At 30.1% G+C, this 21,809-nt stretch overlaps 2 protein-coding genes across 3 annotated transcripts; one reads left to right on the forward strand and one right to left on the reverse strand.

Moving 5' to 3' along the window:
• Nucleotides 1-1,389: 1,389 nt before the first annotated feature.
• Nucleotides 1,390-14,356, forward strand: LOC126780771 (nuclear pore complex protein Nup153-like). Of its 2 annotated transcripts, none has more exons than XM_050505457.1 (7): nt 1,390-1,743; nt 5,882-6,112; nt 6,724-6,976; nt 7,061-7,387; nt 7,461-7,620; nt 8,039-10,922; nt 11,216-14,356. In XM_050505457.1, exons 1-7 carry the CDS (start codon nt 1,681-1,683, stop codon nt 11,384-11,386), a joined length of 4,089 nt encoding a protein of 1,362 aa, XP_050361414.1. In that variant the 5' UTR covers nt 1,390-1,680; the 3' UTR covers nt 11,387-14,356. The 2 variants fall into 2 exon arrangements, with proteins under 2 accessions (XP_050361414.1, XP_050361415.1); XM_050505458.1 differs by having other exon boundaries at nt 11,219-14,356.
• Nucleotides 14,357-14,572: 216 nt separating this feature from the next.
• Nucleotides 14,573-15,833, reverse strand: LOC126780792 (uncharacterized). Its single transcript, XM_050505499.1, has one exon. It carries the CDS (start codon nt 15,692-15,694, stop codon nt 14,627-14,629), a length of 1,068 nt encoding a protein of 355 aa, XP_050361456.1. The 5' UTR covers nt 15,695-15,833; the 3' UTR covers nt 14,573-14,626.
• Nucleotides 15,834-21,809: the final 5,976 nt, after the last annotated feature.

Here is a 21,809-nt window from a genome sequence, read left to right on the forward strand (position 1 = left end):
AAACTTATTTTGTTTTAATGAATCCTGAAAATTGTTTATCTCCCAAAACAGGGAATGTAGTTACTATGGCAACATTATTCGCACACATTAACAAACTATCTCTGTCTCAATCGCGGTTTCACAGCCCCCTGGTCTATTTGTTTCTCCGTCTACGAACGTTATGTACTCTGTGCTAGAATAGAATCACGGAATGGAAACAGCTCAAACGGAATGGAAACAACTCAAAAGATTGCCATGGAGTTGCCATGTACCTAACATGGCATTTCCATGGCAATCTTTTGAAAGATTGAGAAAAGTTAAAAAGACAAAAGATATTTACCAAAATAACATAACAAAAACCTAAGTTAAAACAAAATTTAACGAGTTGAAACAATAAAATATAGTGAATTCATTATTAATGTAATAGTTTAATTATTGATACAATCTTGAGCCAAAAATCAAAATAAATAATTGTATTATTTTATTAAGCTCTTCGCATGAAAAAAAAATAATATTACATCTATTGCAATTTGAGACCTACTCATTAATAATTATTCCAGGTACTATGTACGGTCATTTTTATAATATATAAAATTAAAATAAAAAAAAAACAAAATACATATTACAAATTTATAGAAAAAACACGCCGTTTAGACGGCGTGTTTTTTTAGTATCAGACGACCATGGACCTAATATTTCAAAACCCAGCCCCGCAAATTCATATTTGTTGGATAGAAGTGAATATTTGCGGCGCTGGAGTATTTGGGCAACTTCAGCGGCTGCATTCCAAGATTTTTTTTAAATAAAAGAAGTTGTATCTTGATTTTTAACCCACACTCGACTTATGTAATAAGCATCATAATTTTAGCGTGCATTATAATGTATTTAATTTTTTTTGCATTTAATTTAAACTATTTAAATGATTGATCATAAATATAACACAAAACTGGAAACAAATTATTTCCTAAATTATTAAGGTTGGCAGTGACCAATCCTTTTTTTTTATATGCGCCGGGATGGCAAATGACTACTCCACCTGATGGTAAGTGGTAGTAGAGTTCAAACTTGATGACGGTCAGTACAGTCGGGAAGAATGTTCTATACTAGCCGTCCCCGCCTTGCCGGCCCGCAACATGCCTCTTCACGCCTTGTTTGAAGGAACCCGGGTTGTAAGAGGAGGGATGGGGAGGGGAAAAAATCTAACTGGAAATTACCCACCAACTAGACTGTTTATTCGAACTAGACTGCTTATACGAAAAAATCATTATGGCAAAACTGAATTTAATATGTTTTACGGGTAGCGCCACCTTTAACAAGAGGATAAGTCTTTACAATTAAATTAAAATACAGTCATCTTTCATTTTACCGGTTTTACATTTTTTTACACTAGCAATAATTTTGTGACCGCAAGCTTAGCGGTAACGTGAAATCGGTGATGTCGTTAGATCATTAAAAAGTTTTCATAGTTGTACGCACTTAAGTAGAAATTATTTTCGATATTATTACTTTTTATTTGTAATTTATGTTGTCTCAGTGTTCAATAGTAGTCACGGTGGGGTTTAAAATTTTGTCTTGCGTTTAATTTTTTGACACATAGAGACGCCATGTTTGTCACGTTTTTGCCAGTTGTGAATATATTTAACCGAAAATTCAATTGTTAATAGCACCAAATTATACAAGAGTGTATATAAAAGAATAAAAATGAGCGCAAGTTTTACCATGAATAAAGAGAAGAGAACCAAGTCGTCTGATGATGCCAATATTGTAAGTTATCATTAAATTCCCGCTCTTGGCGACTTTGTGGCCTCACGCGTAGATGTATATTTTTACCATTCAAAGGTGACGCGATGCTAAGCGACTTAATATTTAGCGCTTATCTAGTGTTTTTAAGTGAACTTAACAACTTAAACATTTATCTAGTGTTTTTAAGTGAACTTAACAATATAACAATGTGCTTCAAGTGGATACTTGCGGGTGCACTTATTTTATTATACAAAATGAAACTCAATATAGACAATTTAACTTGTACAAAATATTCTTTATTTTTAAATACGCATGCATTCTATGTAAAAGATAATCTATGCTTAAATTTTTTCATGCTATATATATGAAAAAGAACTTTTTTAAATGTCCTGACTCTCAGTTATGCAATTTTAAAAATAAAGCTTTATACAATCATTGGAAGTATTATAAAAGTCTTAATGAAAGCTATTTGTTAATATAAATTGTAACTTGACCTTAATTGTAAATTTATCTTTATATGATCAAAAACTAAAGTTTTAACATAGTTCTATCCATTTGGATGAGTCTCAAATAGTTGACAATGTTTATGTAAGTAAAAGTTATCAAATAAATGTTACAAATATTTCATTACATTACATGAGTATGATTAATTGTGCTTGCAAATATTAGGCTTTTGGCCTTGCGATTGTGATAATTTTAAGACAAAATTGTTATTGAATCATCAAGAAATTAAAAGCTGTTTAAACTTTTAAATAATTACAATAGACCAAATAATTATTATAAATGAAAAAGAAGATTTAACAAGTTCTTTTTGTTTCTACTAACTGAGGAACTAAGCTTTGGCCAATTATTAATTTTAATAATTATTAAAATTAGTCTGTAATAAAAAAGGTAAAGATGCCAATACTTCAAAATATAAAGCTTAGCTATGTCATAAAACAATATTACATACTTTCAATTACTTACGCTAAGCGAATGACTTAAACTTATGACTCAAAAATATTTTTCCAATTCAATATCATATGTATTATTAATATATATTTTTAGATTAATAGGTATTTGTTTTTGTTAACAAATAGTATAACTATTATCATTACAATAAGTTTTAACCTTAATCAATACTTTATTCTATTCAAAAATTTTCATTCTAACAAAAAATACAATATCATACATTTCACTAACCATTGACATAGTTTTTAAACAAGTTATGTTTTTTGTTGTATCAATATTTATTTAGATTTTATAGATTATAGATAAACAACAGTAGGGACATACTTTTGAATCACACAACTGTAAATAATACATTGTTATTATTATTACTCAAGTTATAAAAGTATAACCAAATTAAAAATATAACTAAATATTGCTCTTTAGCAATATTTGCTCTTTAGCAATATTTAGTTATATTTTTAATTTGGTCACAGACAAGGATTTTTGGATTCGTGTATATTTATATGTAATTGGGCTATTATAACTGTTTTCTGGTCAGAAGGATTAGCAAGTTATTGTGTAATATATATCACATCGAAATAGCATCATATTAGCAAAGACAAATATGAAAACTCTCCTGTTAAGGAAAACATGTAGACTTAATTCTATCAGCTGCTACAATCCATTTTGTTGGGTTCACATTTGGCAGATGTCAATCATGTGATCAATTATAAGCATAAAGGACGCACATGAAAAAAGTGCTTGTCTGATTTTGAGCTTTGCTTTTGTCCACATATTCTGTTCATGATATACCATATATTTCGAAATTTGTATATTAATTTATTTCCAAAACATATGTATATTTGAGACATCACATAACAATCAATAATCAAACATTACTCTGTATTTACTGTAGATTACTTCAATATAAAACTTGTTATTTGTTGCAGTATAGTTTGGGATATTATGTATAAAAATAATAATCGCTTTGTTTTTGTAATGTTTATTGTTCTGTTAAGCACTTTGATTATATTAATAATATTTATAATAATGATATTACTAGTCTAGTAAACTTTTACTGATGTCCATTTTTTTAAAATGTTTTATATCTAGTAGGTATTTATATAAAAATATTTTTAATTGTAAAATAAAAACATAAGAATTTGTAATATGCTTTTAAACAAATATCTTGGCTAGGAAGCAAAGCATCATTATTCAAAACTGAACATTTTTTCTTATTCTAATACTACAAAAACATGAGTCTATATAAATTTGAATGTATAATTTTATTATGAAATGCAGTCCTAACAAAATGGATGCAGTTGCTATCTATAGTAACAAAATAAGGATCAGTATAATACACATCAAATCGCATAAGCATTTCTTGGTCTTATTATCATAGCAGACATTGTTGTCTTATTGTTATGTATAGTAGTATCTACTTGACTGGTAACTTCATATATTCAATGCCATTCTGTGTTGAAAATTTTATACAAAATTGCTTATAGAAATGCCTTAGTATTATGATAAACAAAATTAAACAAAAGAGTTTACTTTTAAGTATTGACTACTGATTATTTGCCAATTTCATCCTCTGTTGGGCTCTATTTGAATTTTATACATTTATAACTTGAGTAATAATTTAAAAAGTGGCTAGTTTCTGTGGCTTTTATGAATTATAAGTTAATGTAAAAGATGCAAACTGAAACTTGTTCCAAAAACAATGTGACGATTTATAGACAAAAATTGATTGAATTGACATAATTGTCAATGAGTAATGTGTAATCCTTTGTGTAATCTGTAACTAGCTTTTTATGCATCAATGGTTAACCAGTCATGTGTTGTATGACATCATCTTTTCTTAATGATAAATAAATATATTTTTGTTATGTGTATTTGTTTGTAAAAACACCCACTTTATTTAGCTTCAAATGGTTAGTTGTATAGTTTTTCTATTATTATCAAGTCTCCATGTGCAAAAATCAGCAAATTCTCTGCTGCACAAACACATTTTCTGTAATTCTCACATCCCTTTAACTTCAAATGTTAATCAGAAGTTTTATTCAAAAATCAGAAGAATTGTTATTTCAAATCAATTAATAATAAATCAATTCTTAGACATACACTATAATACCAATAATTGAAGAAGGAAAAGAGATGAACAAACCTCGGATTGATGTAATTTTATTTATCCCTGCAATTTGCTAATAGTTGTGCTATATTATGCACTATAAGCAGTTAATATGTATTTATTTATAATACAAAACTATTCCACTTAATTATGTATATCCAATTTAATTCTACTTTTAAAGTTCCAATGACAACCTCGCTGACATTCAAAACACAATTTTTGTATTCATAATGAATGCCATAGATTATTTAAGATCTCGATATGTAATTACGTCAAAGTTTTTACTTGACTATTTTTCATTGCTGTTCATTATTTGCTTTACATAAAGTTCATGCATAATTTATGATTTTTTCAAAGGTTTTTATTGTGTTGTTCTTTTTTTGTATAACATTTCTATCATTTGTTTTTTACTACTTTTTTCTATTTCAAAATTATTTCTATTGCTCTTTTTTCTCATTTAGCTCTTTTCTCTGCTCTAAATAAACTTTTGTTTCTTCGGTTTGCTGATTCGGCTTGTGACAATCATCTTCATTAAGCTATTTGGTGATGACGGACGGATTGAGTAATTTCTAATTATATAAGTAAAATATTTAAAATTTAAAAAATATTGATGGTCTAGTGTGTGGGCCATTAGTCTACAATGCACATATTTGATCCCAGGGTGCAAACGTATGCCTTTTCAAAGCGATGTCATAAATAGTTTTTGCTGGTTTTAACGGTTAAGGAAACCGTCATGACGAAACCTGCATTTTAGAGAGTTCTCAAAGATGAGTGAAGTTTGGGTTAACTTCTGTCAATTTAAACTTCTACCATCTTTAACCTACACTTCGTCATTGTAGTAGATTATAGCCTAACTCTTCTCATAATTATACAATAACAGGTGCCCAAATGTGGGACAGCTTGTAAAGAGAATTTAAAATATTATTTAAGTATTGTTGACATTGTGGCATTAAAATAAGGTTTTATATTATTCTTTAACTATGTATAATTTATTATTACACAGAATTTAAGTGCCCAACAAGTATATCAAATTTAATCCTCAAAAAATATACATTGTATATACCTACAGAAGTTTAAAGAGTATGATTTCTTTTACAGTCCTTTGTCAAGAATGTGACATCAAAGGTGACAGGATTTTTGCCATCTACTATAACAAAATGGTTCAGTAGTCCTAACTCTCCCAATACTAATGGATCAGCACCCGTAACGGAATCGACAGATTCTTCAACCGAAGATGAGGCTCCAGAAAGCCCAATTACAACTCAGCCACCTGCTAAAAGAATGCGATACAATTCCCCAGGAACTTCGAACACATATATTCCAGCAGAAGTAAGTAATGTAATTACATTATTTATTTACCTTTATTACAAAGTATTTTTGTGTTAATATTAGCAATTTTTATCATGACATACTTTAACATTATTACATATTTATTGGTATACACTCTTTCATAATTGATAAAGAAAATGAGTGATTATTTGTACATTATTATTTGCTATAAAAGCCTGTAGAATTGAATTTTAAGTTAAAAAGCGGCAGATTTATTTTTTGTTTAACAAAAATAAACACAAGGCCAAAATGTGTATAAAATTCTACAGCAAAAAATGATAATCAACTCTAAACACCAATTAAAGTGTAAATAATTTATTCGATAATCACTCATAATTGTAACAGCCTGTGAATGTCCCACTGCTGGCCTAAGGCTTCCTCTCCCTTTTTGTGAGGAACTTTAACAAAATTTCAAAATATGTATATATGTAGTAGAAGTAGGTGATATAATATATCACCTACTATAATATATCTATAATAATATATATGATATAATATATCACCTACTACATATCTTTTGTGTACAAAATGTTTTGAACTAATAGCAATATAAATTAATATTTATTTTTAATTTATATGTTTAATTATGGTTGAATATATTGTTTTTCCAGACAAAAAGTACAAGTACTAACACCGATTCTATTGCAACATATAGTGAAATGCAGTCTCCTATAAGCAGAAATGTATTTCGACCAGAAACCAATTTTGTGTCGACCCAGCTAAATTCACCATCTCAAGAATCTATTATCGAAACCAAAAAAGAGCCATATTTTTATAATTTGGAATCTTCAAGCTTAAACGAAAACAATTCCGTTTTAAAAAAACGAAAGTCCCTTTTTAACATTAACCATGAAGACAATTATGGTAAGAAAAACTTTTTATTTTGTATGAAATATATTTTGTAAATAATAACTTAGTGTTATTTTGTAATAAAAATGTTTATTTCAGTAAGTAATTCAACAAACATGAGTCTAAGTGAACCACAATTCAAAGCCAGTTATCTTTCTGCTCCATTTTATACTAGACAGGCAATATATGGTAGAGCAATAAATGCCTATATGAATGAACCAAATATTAAACAAAGAAAGAGTACTTTTGTAACAAATGATAGCAATAATGACAATGTTACTATTAGTCACTCAGCCAGGCGTGTTTTAGATTTGTTAGAAAATTATTCATCTCCATTAACTGAAGCTAAAAGAATATCTCAATTCATGAAATCGTCTAGTAACTCTACTTTAGACAGTTCTAAAGCCAGCAGTAGCAAAGGACTTTGTAAGTATTATTAAAACAATAAGTTTGAGCATAGCATTTTTAAGGAATATATTATAAGGTTTTATTATTTCAGCATATAAAACACAAGAACTTCATGTGCCAAGCCTTGCAACAATATTAAGAATCAAACAAAGGTCAAGACTAATGGATACAACTAGTGCTGCTCGTCAGTTAATAGCATCACACAGTAGCTCTACTGATTTCATATCATACCCAGCACCAACAAGTCCAAGGTTGGGTTTTCATTAATAAAAATAAAAGTCAAAATTTTAGAAATAAAAATCAATAGTTTGATGCAGTCAAGTTGGTATTGGCCCTGCTACTGTAGCGGGTACTACTTTATATTAAGTTCATTTGTAAAAATAAATAAAGTAAGAGTCACATTCCATATTATATATAAGGATATTTTATGGTAAACTTAAAATAGTGTTGTGAGACAAAATTTACACAATATATATTATAATGTAAACTGTAGAATAGTAATAATAATAATTATAATACTCACAATAGCTTAGTAGATTCTAGTAAGATGAATAGAAAAATAGGTTTGTTACTTGTATTAACTTTTGTATTTATTTAATAAGATAGATTAGATTACTAATGAAGATATTGTTAGAATTTTATTTACTGATAGAATTTTATTTTTTGCAGCAATACACTGAAAGAGACGAGTGATAAGTTAACCACTAAAATTAAGTCCAGATTGACTAGAATAAACAGAGAAGACAAAGCAGTGTATGAAAACAATGAACCTATCAATCTTCCTACTGCTGTTTTACAAATTGATAAAGATAATTTACCTAAGTTTTCCTTAGGCATTTCTGCACCCAAACAAGTACCTAGTTCTTCAATTGTTACTGCTACAGATCTGCCAAATTCTTTATCTGTGGTTGTACCTACAGAGACATCAAATAGTGATAAAAAAACTAATGAAACAAATGTGGATAAAGGAGAAAAAGAATTAAAAGCTTTAAAGAATAATAGCTACCAATTTTCCATTCCAGTCACTGTGTCTACTGAAACGGTCAATACATTTTCAATGCCTTCAAAGTTTACATTTGGTAGTCCAGAGAGAAGTATCGAAAAAACATTAGATACAAAAACTGATAATACTCTCTCTAAAGTTCATCGTCCAATTATAAAAGTAAAGACAGATTTACTACCAAAATCTGATGATTGGAAATGTGATGATTGTTGGGTATCTAATAAACCCGATTCTGCTACATGTGTTTGCTGCGGAGGTAAAAAGCCTACAAAAAATGCAGCAAAAATTAATAAATGCTCAGTCTGTCAAGTAGTTTTGGATAAAGATTGTACAAATAAATGTGTTAATTGTGAAAAAACATCTAATAACAATGAAAACTTAAAACCCATATGTACAGATCTATCACAGTGGAAATGTCAGGACTGCTGGGTCAAAAATGATGAAGGTGTAAAAAACTGTGTCTGTTGCGGTAGTAAAAAACCCAACTCGTTAGATACAGTTGCAAACTCTAAACATGAAAGTGTTGAAAGCGATTGGAAATGTGAGGTATGTTTGATTAAAAATAAGAGCAGTGTAGAAACATGTGCTGCATGTAGTGAAGTAAAACCTATTTCAAAAAATATTAGTACCAAAATTGGTACTTGTCAACCTGAAACTACTGGTAATGTTTCTTTGCTTAAAAATATTATTAAATCGCAAACCGAAAAGTGGGAGTGTGTAAATTGCTTGGTGCGTAATGACACCAATGTGAGTAAATGTGTTTGTTGTGAGACAGAAAAACCAGGAACCATAAAAGAATCCGAAAAGAAGAGTTTTAATTTTGGTCTTAATCCGAATATGTCATTTAAATTTGGTATTGATCCAAAACTTGCGGAAAAGAAAATTGTTGAATCTACACCATTAACATTAGCAGCAGCAGCAGCAACAGAATCTGAGAACAACAATAATATTTTGTCTACCACTTTTACTTTTGGATTACCAAAAAAGAAACCAGAGGATAAAATCGACAATCTGAAAGACACACCGGATGAAATTCCTAAGTCTACTTATACATTTGGAATACCGAAACAAACGCAGAGTGCTGTAGAATCTACAGCTAAAAATGTTTTTAACAATCCTGTCCTCGAAGGCAAATTTCGCGTAGATACACCAAAATCACAAACTGTAGTAAACGAAGAACAGGAAGTGGCTAAAACTGAAGAATCAAAAACGCCAGTGTCACAACCACTTCAACCAATAGGTATATTTGCTGCATCTGCACCATCTGACACTCAAACCAAGACTGCTGACATACCAGTGTCAAGTATAAATTCTGTTAATAATTTAGAGAAAAATGAACCATTGAATCCTCCGCTCATCCCTACATTAAAATCTTCGGAGGAAACTGTAGTGCCGAAAAGTACTTTTACCTTTTCTTCTAGTGGCGTAAAAGTAGCTTCAAACCTATTCAGTCCGAAAGTAACAACTTCAACAACAACTTTAAAAGAAACACCAGTTTCCTCTTCTTCAATATCGTTTTTTCAAAAAAGTGATCCGGTTTCTACGTCATCCTTGTCGTTTTTTCAAAAAAGTGAACCAGCACCCACATCACTATCCATGTTTAATAAAACTGAGACTACAATAACAACTACTGCATTGCAGCCTGAAGTATCTAACCCGCTAATATTCAGTTTTGGCAGTAATAATGTACCAAATGTTCTGTCACAACCAGAGCAGCCGAAATTCACCTTCACTTTTGGAAGCACAAATAAACCTGAGAGTCCATCTATATTCAAAGCACCTTTCGGTGCTGCTGTCGACAGTAGCATCGGTACCAATAACTTTACACTAACAAATGCAAATTCTATGAGCACTGGTAATGCTTTGTCTGGAAACACGCTTGGTGGCTTACCTGGTGCGAATAATATGACTGGAAATGTCTTATCTGGAGGTAATAATGGAATGTCAGCAGCAAACCCAAGTGGATTAATAGGTAACAACACTATGGGAACTGGAAATCCATTAAGTGGACTCATACCACCAAATACATTGTCTGAGGCCAACAACTTGTCTCAAACTAACATTTCATCTACAATGCAATCAGGTGGTTTATTTGGCGCAGCAATAAAGAAAGACGACATGTGGTCTTCGAGTAACAATACTTCCAATAATATGTTTGTTTCAAATGCCACAAATAATAATGCACAAAAGCCCACTTTTAATTTTGGTAGCTCATCACCATTTAATTCTAACAATGTCAATCCTGCTCCTACCTTTGGAAGCCCATCACAATTGTCTCAAAATTTGTTTGGGATATCAAACCAAAACAGTCAGCCATCAATGTTTTCGAACCAAATTCAAAACTCTGGCCCACCGAATATGTTTGGAGCGTCACAGCCTGCCAGTAACTCTGTGCCGACAGTGGGTATGTTTGGAACACCGAATGCAGGAGTTACGACGAATTTTGGTTCACCAAATCCTATTCCAACATTTGAGGCATCTTCAATGAATCCTACACCAGCATTTAATTTTGGAGCACAACAGACAACTGGGATATTTGGATTTGGACAGGTAAGGAATTATTAAATAACTTTATATAACAATATATATTCTACTTTAAAACATTATTATTTTTAAACAAAAACATAAATAATTTGTCTAGTCATTCAAATATAAGTACTACAAAAAATTGTAAAAAAAAAATCATGTTTGTTAGTGAAACATATTCTCTAATATATTACCAACCAAACCAAATTCCATGGTCTGATACCATATTGATATGTTAACATTAATAAACATATTTTGAAGTATTATAGTATCCAAATACTGTATGATATATATGAAAATGGACATTATCATTTTAGCAGCAGCAACAACAGCAACCACAGCAGCAGCCACATCCTGGCGGCGTCTACAACTTCGGTGCAACGCCCGCGGGGGCTGGGTCAACACAGGTTCAGTTTAATATGGGCAGCTCCCCATACATTTCTGGTCGACGTGTCAGGAAAGCAATCCGTCGGACCACGCAGCGATGAATCACACAGACGGTCACCATTTAGAATCCATTTGTAATTATGTAGCGGAAGACTTAAGTTTATCTGAACCCTGTTAACTTACAAGATAAACTTAAAGCAAAGAATATTGATTATTCTTGTTGTCAATACAAATTTCAGATATTAGAATGTGTAAATGTTGGATAGTTGCAAGTTTGTGTAATTACATTAAATATGGTTGAAAAAACAGTTACAAATACAAGATTATTTGCTGTAAGGTTTGATATTAAAATTTAATCATGTATTTCCATCTTTTTGCTTTGTGAAATGCTGACATAAATAAAGTGGAATGATTAAATTTTTATATTCAAACATGTGTAACAGTTGCATAAGTTATATTAGGTATATTACTTACTTGATAGTGAACAAGGTATAGTTAAAGATTTGTATAATTAAAAATTGTAAAATATTACTGGAAGCAACTTTGGAATTATTATTAATAAATTAAATAACTATGAAACTATAGAGTGAAAAAATTATAAAGCCTAACTATGCTATTTTAGATAACAATTTTCTTGTCTTATTTATACATTTTAAAAAGTAATAGTTTTGAATTATGTAAATGTGTTACACAATATAATGTAGTAAAAGTTATGTTGAAAAATTATCCAATAAAATATTTCATGCAAGTCTCAATGTGATTTAGTGCAGTGTTTCAAAGCGTTTACGAATATTTTCTTAATACATAATATTAATTAACAACATCTGTAATGTATTTAAGTGAAATACCTAGTTTGCGTAAACTTCAATTTAGTGGTCACATTTTAAATATCATAATATCATTCACAAATTATATATATTTCACAATCTTCATGTTTTTTAAACTTTGAATATTTTTCTTAAGAGATGAGAAGAGGCCTTTGCCCAGCGGTGCGACATGTACTAGCTGTTACTTATACTTATGTGTTTTTAAATTTTTCTAACATAGTCAACATCTTATTAACTATTTTAACAGTCAGCTCTTTTATCGCAATTTTTGTATCCTTAGCGTCTTCCGTGTTTTTTATTTGAGTCTGGACTATACCACGATTTTTTAAATTTTGCAATTTTAAATTTTTGCTTGATATTTTTAATTTTAATACTAACAATTGTTGTTCACATAATATGTCTATGGACGACATTTTGAACTTGACTGACTTATACTGGAAGATTTAAAACACCTGACATTATCAGCATATATTAACCACTCATAAATTTTATACATTTATTTTACTATGAAAATAATTTTTTCTTAAAATTATTGACGTTATCATTTGTAAGCAAAAATAATACTAAAATTAATTAACATACCACGTTTGCTATAATCCAGGTTTTAAATTTTTTCTTGCCACTGAAATCACTTAGCACTTAATGTCATTTAATAAAATTATATATAATAATACAAGACGCCAAGACGTAATCTTTCTCAACAGGAGTGGGCACTGAGGATACATTGTTAATTATAATAGACATTCTTAAACTGAAGTGTTATCTAAATGTTAAATTAAATTTCTCAAGACAAATCATATGGTCATTTTCAAAATAGTTTTAGAATTTAAATTATGTATTTCTTTCGAAATATCTTTTTTTTTCTCTTGTAAATAATGTTTTTAAACAATATAGGATCAAAATATGGTTGTCAAAGTTATTGATGTTGATTTCACAATAAAGTTAGAAATAAAAAGTGCATAAAGGAAGCAGGTCTTCATTGTCTATGACGCTAAAATCGATAGAGAATTGTTTTTATCTAAATGTTTTAACTTTATTTATACAAGACATACTTTTAAAGAATTATGGTACACTTTTAATGCCTGTCAAGATAATTAAATAGTTTTTACTGGAAAAAGTGTCATTGTATACAAAAAAATACTTTAAATAATGTAACAGGCCTATATAGGCACTTATTGTATTGTAAATTATGTTTTGTTAAGAACCTTGAAAATAGGATAACTAACAGATTAAATGTAAACGCCTTGTAATTTCTTATTTATATAAGTATAGTTAAAAGTCTATCGTATTTACATAAAAACCCTTATACTTAAAAAATAATGGGTGAAGCAATTTAATGCAAAATGCATATATTTCCAAGTGTGTAATCCACGTATTTTATAAAAAGGGTAATTATAAATCATCACTTAAATTGCCTTTAAAATATTATTTAGACAGTCCATTCCAATCTGATATATTAATTCAGTAAAATATTTTGTTTAATAACGTGACGCGTCTGTGTAATTTGTGCTAGGATTTAATAATATTTCATTTTGTATGAAGTGATAATTTAATTTAATACCTTTCTCGTTTTTTAACTTACTGTTATTTACTATTCATTAAAATTGGGCAATTTACGGTTACGAATCGATGTGAGTAAAACGTGGGTATGTTAAATTTACTTCAACGAGGGAATATTTCCGATAACATCTTAATACAAGGGGTTCTAGCTGTAATTATAGTATTAAATAGATAAGTTCTCTTCAAAAACTATTTGTGTTATTAATTTTTAATAATCGGTTAGTTTTTTCGTTCGCTAAATAAATACGTAGCTGTTATTTATCAAATTATGGACAGTATCAGCAACATTTTATTCACTTTCTGTTATGAACATTCATATAAATATTTCTTGCTGTTTTTATATTAGATAAATTTTAGTTGCAATAATTTAGTTATAATTTACAAAGTTCGAGGGCGTATTTAAGGTACGATAAGACTATTTTTTATTGTTGCGGTAAGTGGAAGGTTATCTAAATGCGTCCTACCTACCATAATAACCTTAAAATATGTAATAGACTTAAACTGTAATATCAACATTACAATAAAGATACAATGAAAGTTGGGGAGCAAAACTAAAATATCTATACAGTAAGTCGTGTCATTGATTTAAAATGAAATGTTTATAAAGGAAATTAAATAAATTGATTATCGTGTTTTTGAATTCAATGCCTTTAGATTTGTTCCTCAATACAAACGACCATTTAATTACAGTTTTATTATTGTAACCCTAGATGTCCCTTTCGTAATGAACGTTCTATCATATGAACTGTTTAAAATGTTGAACACAACAAAGTAATGACATGTATGTTTTAGTTTTAAATAGTGTATTTAAGTTATATTTCACGATGGACGGTAAGTCGCACTTGTCTGTTAAAATAATTTTGTAATGTAAATTTCCTATGGCCGTATTAACTATGCTTATTTCACTGGGTGATACAATTATAACGCAGTTTTCTTGTGAATATAGTTTTTTTATTAAAAAGAGTTCATCGGTTGTGGTAAAATTGCGCCAATAGTTCGTTCCTGTTTGCTAAGAAATACGTGCGGATGACCTTTGCCGACAATGCCGCAATCTATATTTTTTATGGTGTACCTTCCGACTCCCGGCCACACTACAACGCGTTTGTATCCGGGCGGTTTGTCATAGCTACTGTTAAAACCACGTTTATTTTGTTTAAACTGTTTAACTTTGTTGATGTTATAATGCGCTGGCCCAGGATCTTCAGCTTTTCGAATACACATTGATATATCTACTAAAGTATTGCGTCCTCTGTGTGGAAGACTTCGATTCGTTTTATTCATCGTTCCAAAGTGAGATCTTTTGTACTTAATTAAGGTCGTTCCGAGGGCCAGGGGCCAGGTAGTTGCAAAGCTTCTCAACGAATTAGCAAAATGATTTTTTATTGTACTTTCGTCTCGTTTTCCCGTAAAAAGATCGTATGGTCCACGTAAAGACACAACTTTCTTTGACTTCATTTCGATACATTCTTTATCGATCACTCTATAACGGTCAGGTGCCAATGACCATTTCGGTGAGGTATCTTTAAATCTGCAAGGTTCTTCTCTTTCAAAACTAGGTCTTACAGAATGTGAACCATAAGGGGCTTTAAAAGGAACAGTTTTGTAATACGTACCGGGTCCAGGAATATCATTCTTTGTTATTTTATGGCGTGGGGTTCTCCCAAAACTGAGATTTTTGCAAGCAGCTTCATATTTTTTTCCATATGAAACTTCGTGCCAAGCAGGGCCAAGAATAGTACCGAACCATTTTCTTTGTTGTAAAACTTTCTGATTCCGGTATCCGAGATTTCTTGCCCAATCTTCTAATTCTGCTTTGTATCTCCATGGATCTTTGCTGGAAATTCGATTTCTTTTAATAGGAAAAATTTTACTAATAGGTTTTGGGTTATAAAGGCACGGATCACAGCCGTTTGGTCTTGTTGTATAAAGTCCGCTTGGGTCTAAACCAGGATGCACAGTAATTTTTCCGAAACGTTTCACACTTGAATCAAAAGGGGCTTTGTTAATTTTAGTTGTAGACATTTTATTTACATAATATGGAGGAAAATCCCAACCGACAGTTTTTTATACAATTTATTTTTTATTATTTTGTGCTATGTGGTCAGTGCCAGTAATTATGAATTACGTTTATTAAAATTTGCATTATTCATAATTTTTTTCAAACTTGTTAACGGGTGAGGTTGCACCAAATGACTAATTTGGACGACGTCATAAATCACAAAAAAAAGACTGCCCTGCCAATAAAAAAGTGAAAAATGTATAGCCAGTACTCGCGATGATGTAAGAATTCTAACGATAATTCATAACTGGATTTAAAGTTATTGTGGAATTTAAAAAAAACATACATACTCTACACTCGTTTTTAGCAGTCGTGAAATGATGACAGATAAATTATAAAAAAACTTCTTTAATAGTATCTTATCTAATACCTAGAAAGGGTCGTCCATTAAACACGTGATGTTTTTAGCAACTTCTTAACCCCCTCACTGGTGATATCTGGTGAGGTTTTAGACAACTCCCCTACACCCAAAATCACGTGTATTTTTTAGCACAAAGTATATTGAAATTTTCAGAATATTATCTGTAAATACAGGTATAATCTGATTAATTTTCCGTTTAGAAATCGTGCGTTCTAGGAAAAATAAATATACGTGATATCTCATTAGACCTCATATCTCATATCATCTCTTAAAATCATTCTCATAAAATCACGAAACATCACAAGGAGGGGCTTGTGATGTTTCGTGATTTTTTTCCGAACCCCTCCCCCCTTTCGAGCCTCGCGTGATTAATGGACGATTCCTAAATATATTTACGTGCTGTATAAATTATAATATGTATTTTGGAAAATAGGATTTCTGTATATTGGGATTATTTTAAATATAGTTTTCGTATTAAAGTTAAAAGCTTGCTTTGATCGAATTTGTGAGAATATTGTATCCACCAAGATTAGAAGAATATTTTAGGTAAGCCTAATATGATAGTTTGATAGATTTTTATCGATAATTCTGTGATGCTTTTAATTATTGTCTAAAATAACTAGGTATGGTGAGTTATTTTTTAACAATCTACCTAAAAATTAATTTTAAATTCAAAATAAATCTTTAAAATTACAATACATATTTATAATTTTTTTCTTTAATATCAGAAATAACCGTTTATTTCTTACATTCAATTAAATTAATCCAGTGTTCAATGAAAAATAGGATGTTGTAAAATTTCATTAGATCTTTATGTAAAATACGGATATGGTTAGCGATTACTATGTATAATTTTACTTTTTTACAAGAAATATAAAATTAAATTCGCATCAGACTTTACCTACGTCTAATTGTAATAATTGTAAATATTAATCTTTTATAGTGTCTGTATTTAAATATATTTTTTACGCTCAGAAATGGCACGAATATAAATAATTATTAATGAAAAATGGTCATCCCTTTTATAATTACTAAATTTTTAATAGCAACGATGAACTTAAAACTTTATTGGATATCTTAATAACTTAAGTACTAGAGTAAAAAGATATATTATGTCATCATATTATATTCAGATGGCATGTATTCTCTTAAATTTTTAGACTCCGTTCTAAGGCTAAAAAATAGATTCTAAGCTTAAAACTAATAATTTTTAGAGTATAAAAATATTTTAATAAATTTGTAATATACGGAAAGGCTTTATTGTTATATATGTTTAAAAATTAAAATTATTAAGAAGAAATAAACTCGTGATAACTATGTTCCATGTCTAGATATTTGTAAATTGTGTTCAACATCTTTTTTTTTGGGCTTATGAGTATTTGTTATAACAAAGTGGCGTATTGGTCACTTTATCGAATTTGGGACTAGCTAGAATGAATACGCCGGTACTGCGCAGACTGGCATGCAGTATACTGCAATGACGTTTTTTTCGCGATAGACTACGAATTGTCTAGTTGCTCTTTATTGTGTATACCTATTTTTTGTGTAGCAGTTAGGTAGGTGTTAATGATATTTACATTAAATCTTACGTAATTATATGGTACTTACTAAATATAATAACTAGTAATTGGAAACATTAGCCTAAGACTTATAATAAAGTTTTTCTTAAGCTTATCTAAATCAGTTTTAAAGATATTTTGACATGAATTCGTTTAGAATATAGACACATAGATCAGTTATTCGGGTAACAATATTTAGTAAGGGGCTTTTACTGCGAATTAGAGAAATCTAAGGAAGGGGAACTGGCAGTTCTCTGCATTAGTAAATACCGCGCCTAAGGCGGCGTACATTGAAAATCGATGGGGGACAGGAGGCCGGCCGCGCTTGCGTCTCGCGTGTTTCGTCCGCGTGTCGCCGCCGGACCGCCGCCGTCGCCGCACGCCCCCGACCTGTAGGACGCCGCTAGACTTGTTGCGAAGGCCACCTGTTAACACATGGAGGCGCCGTGAATCCAAGGTAAGTTTGCTTTAATTCATAATACGGCAAGCCCATGCGAATTCAACAATGATTGTGACAGCGAAAATATAAATATAGCCATTTAAAATTTTGGCGCGTTTATATATTTTGAAGGTGAGGTTAAGTTTACAATTTGAATGAACATCCTATTTAAGGGTCATTCTTAGTAGAAGTAATCGAGATACAAATTTTTAATACTGTAATTTTTTTAAGTTTGTTTTATACTTAAATGATGTTGTGGAATTTTAATTTGTTTTTTATTAATTTCGGATTATCCTACGACATATATTTTTATATCATTAATAATATACTAAAATTCTTAACAAGTAGTTAAGAATTATGATTATTGTCTTAGTTTATTAACAATGGATGTTGATAACATTTTGTTCTTAAATAATACAGTAGATATTTTTTATTTTGATTGTACAATGAATACGATATCCTCTTTTTGAAATATTCTTCAAAGATATTAATTAATTAATTTTAATTTGGAAATAATATTAATTTAAAATAAGTCAACATAAATTATTAGTTATATTATTATAGTTTCGTATTTTTTTCAAGATTATCCTCGAGTTGAAATATTTTATTGATCACAGTTTTAAGCGATGTTTCTCTCTTACGCGATGAGTTTAAAGGCTTAATCACGCCGAGAAACGATAGACAACTTATATTGTGCTTTACATTATATATAGCGTATATTAAATTAATACAGATTATTATTTAAGTTAATATAATTATACATTTATTTATTTTATGTTTTAAATTCGTATTCGCAATTGATGTTAGTGGATCGACCTCAAAAAGGCAGGGCAACGGGTGTCTTGTATCTGCATAAAATATGTTAAAAAGTTGAAACATTATTAAAACACTTGGGTTTTCTAGGACAATCTAGGCGGATATATTATACAAAATTTTCATTAGTTAAAAGCTTCTTTTCGTTAAAATACAGTCCTCTTTTTAAACTCCAAATTTTTTATTGGATTTAATGCATTTTTGTTAAAATTATAATAGAAGACAGATGCGATGACCCTGATATTCAGTGGCCACCTTTGCTCTAAATTTGTTTAAGATTTCTGAATCAGATATTTGGTTCAGAAACGGCATATTCACTGCTAACTTAGAGTCATGATGTATTGTATATTAACAAGCATAAGCTCGTTTATTTACATTCACACTCACAGACTCACCTTTATTCTGGAACACAATACTCGAAGAATTATTTTGTCGGTAACAGGAGGGAGGCTTTGAGCGAGTGCCGCTTACTCAGGCGGATCAGAAAAATATAGCATTATTCAAAATAAATTTATTTTTTATTATTGTAGCTGAACTTGTAAACGTTAATTATAATATGTTATAATAATTTTATAAACATGTGTCTTCTTTATCTAAGAGTTATTTTGGCTTTGATTTAGGCGATACAAAACGTATATGTCGTTTACATACGAAATGTACTTTATATTTTATCTATAAAATTTACCTTGTTATAAAAAGATTGGTGATTCGTTGTATAATTGCCCTTTAAGACATCTTTTATACCTAAATTTGTATGTGTGTTGTAGATTTACTATGCGGCTTAAGTACAAGCATTATACTGGTGTCCAGCCACGATGAAGTACTTAAGACGAAGATGTAAGTTGAGGCAATGGAAGAGACGATAAACGAATACTACTTGTATAATGTTAATTGTATTTAGTTTCCGACCTCTGTTCGCCTGATAGACGTTTTAATTTAGACGACACAGCCGATCAAAGAACAACAAATGTGGTGGAGACAAATACAACCACAAAGAGGTTAAAGAGCCTTCGAAAACTTCTGCTTAGAAGAGAAAAAATTTGCAATCATTATTGGTTGTTTCCTTTTACCTGTCTTTTTTAAACTTATCGAAAAATGAGATTTTGAAATGTTTACCTTATTATATAATATTGTCTGTATATGGCTGATATTCATCTATAGTTATAATTTCTCACAAGAGGATAAAATAATAAGGGATTACAATTATAAATAGCAAGGTATATAAAGAAATATGTAAATTACACAAATAATTCATTTGTCATCATGGCATTAAATTATAAGTAAATATTGTTGCGAGTATATGTTGATAGGAAAAAAAACTAAAACTAAAAATATATGAAATAATTTAATATTGTAAATCATTTAATAAAAAATAATTACTAAAAATGATGACTTTAATTCTTAAATATTTGTCTTCTAATTCTTTCTCGTATGCTGATAGGCTTTGCACAATTATTTTAAATTTTTCATACCCAACCTAATTTATCTTTAATCTATATTATACCTTTGCTTATAAAGAAACCCATATCTAAATTTCAAAAGTACAAAAATAAGATCCCCATTTAGCGGTTTTAATAAAGTTTTTATGTAGAAAATATCATAGTAGGCATAAGTAGGCAATAATATTTCAAAATATGAATTTCTTTAAGTGTTGTCTTTGCAACTCAGTGATCTAATTGTTGTTAAAAACTTTAATAGAATATATTATATTTAAATATTTTTTGATTTTTATTTAGATATTTTTGATTTAGAGATTACATTCTAGTTGATAATATTGGAGCTAGACTTGCAGCCGTCTGCTGTATTATTTATAGTGGCAAATATATTTTTAACTGCGCCCTATCTGAGGCCAAACTTCCCTGGGAATGCCTTGCTAGTAGGTGGTTTCACGCTACAGCACGGGTTAAGTAGGAGTGTCCACAATAGGATAGGTTAATAAAATCCCTTTGGTTGGCTCTTACGAATCTCACGAGTTAAGGTGGGTTAGCTTTAGAATAGATCTACTTTCCTGGGATGACATGTAATAAAAATATAAGCTTATACCCTGAGACATATGATGAGGGAGCTGACAAAATCTCGATAATAGTACTAGTACTATAAGAAAAAACAAATAACGACATAAAAAAGGGATACAATACGATTTCCTAATGCCTTGAATATGATTGTTTCTAAAGGTTGTGTACAAAATCCATATGAAAATGAAGAAAATCGAAGAGACAGACATCCAGGACTTGAATTGAATTGTTCCATTAAAACTATTATAAAACACCATATAGAAATGGTCTGAAAGCATATTGCACATGTGTGCTCAATGAAAATGCTTAAAATTTGTTTAAAACGTATTACTTGTTTATGTCTGTCTCTTGGGCTGATGTTAAGATTGATTTGATTCTTATAAACAAAGAAAATCGATGAAACCATTTGAAATATTTTTATTTACAACAAAATTCTGTCTTCCGCATCTAGTCTGATCACGGAATCTTCTTCAGGTCATCGGTCAACCTAGAAGGAGGGCGCACTACGCTGTGTTTTTCGATACGCAGTCTCCACTCGAGGACTCGTCTGCATCAACGGCCATCGGTTCTTCGATATATATAACTGGCCAATGCCAGTTCAGTTTTCCGATTTTGCAAGCATGTTGGTAGATCCGGTTCGGCTCCAAATAACCTCATTTCAGATTTTATCATTTAAAGATACTTCTAGCATAGCTAGGTAGCTAGTACACCGAGCTCTCATGAATCGTAAACTATTATGGATTATGGATACAAGCTATTACTATATTTAGCTATTATTACAGATTCAAAATACTAAAATAGTTGCTAAGAAGGACCAGCAAAAAACGAAATATTTACTCTTTTGTCGTCAAAAGAATCGCTGTTTAGTTACACACTCACTCACCTGTTATA

This window comes from Nymphalis io, chromosome Z (genome assembly GCF_905147045.1).
Source record: "Nymphalis io chromosome Z, ilAglIoxx1.1, whole genome shotgun sequence".
Classification (NCBI taxonomy): domain Eukaryota; kingdom Metazoa; phylum Arthropoda; class Insecta; order Lepidoptera; family Nymphalidae; genus Nymphalis; species Nymphalis io.

Bases quoted from the DNA above. Each gene is read 5' to 3' on its own strand.
- LOC126780792 (XM_050505499.1), bottom strand. From the start codon at position 15,694: ATGTCTACAACTAAAATTAACAAAGCCCCTTTTGATTCAAGTGTGAAA.
- LOC126780771 (XM_050505457.1), top strand. From the start codon at position 1,681: ATGAGCGCAAGTTTTACCATGAATAAAGAGAAGAGAACCAAGTCGTCT. The intron at 1,744-5,881 runs GTAAGTTATCAT...TTTCTTTTACAG, and splicing joins CGTCTGATGATGCCAATATT to TCCTTTGTCAAGAATGTGAC. The intron at 6,977-7,060 runs GTAAGAAAAACT...TGTTTATTTCAG, and splicing joins TAACCATGAAGACAATTATG to TAAGTAATTCAACAAACATG.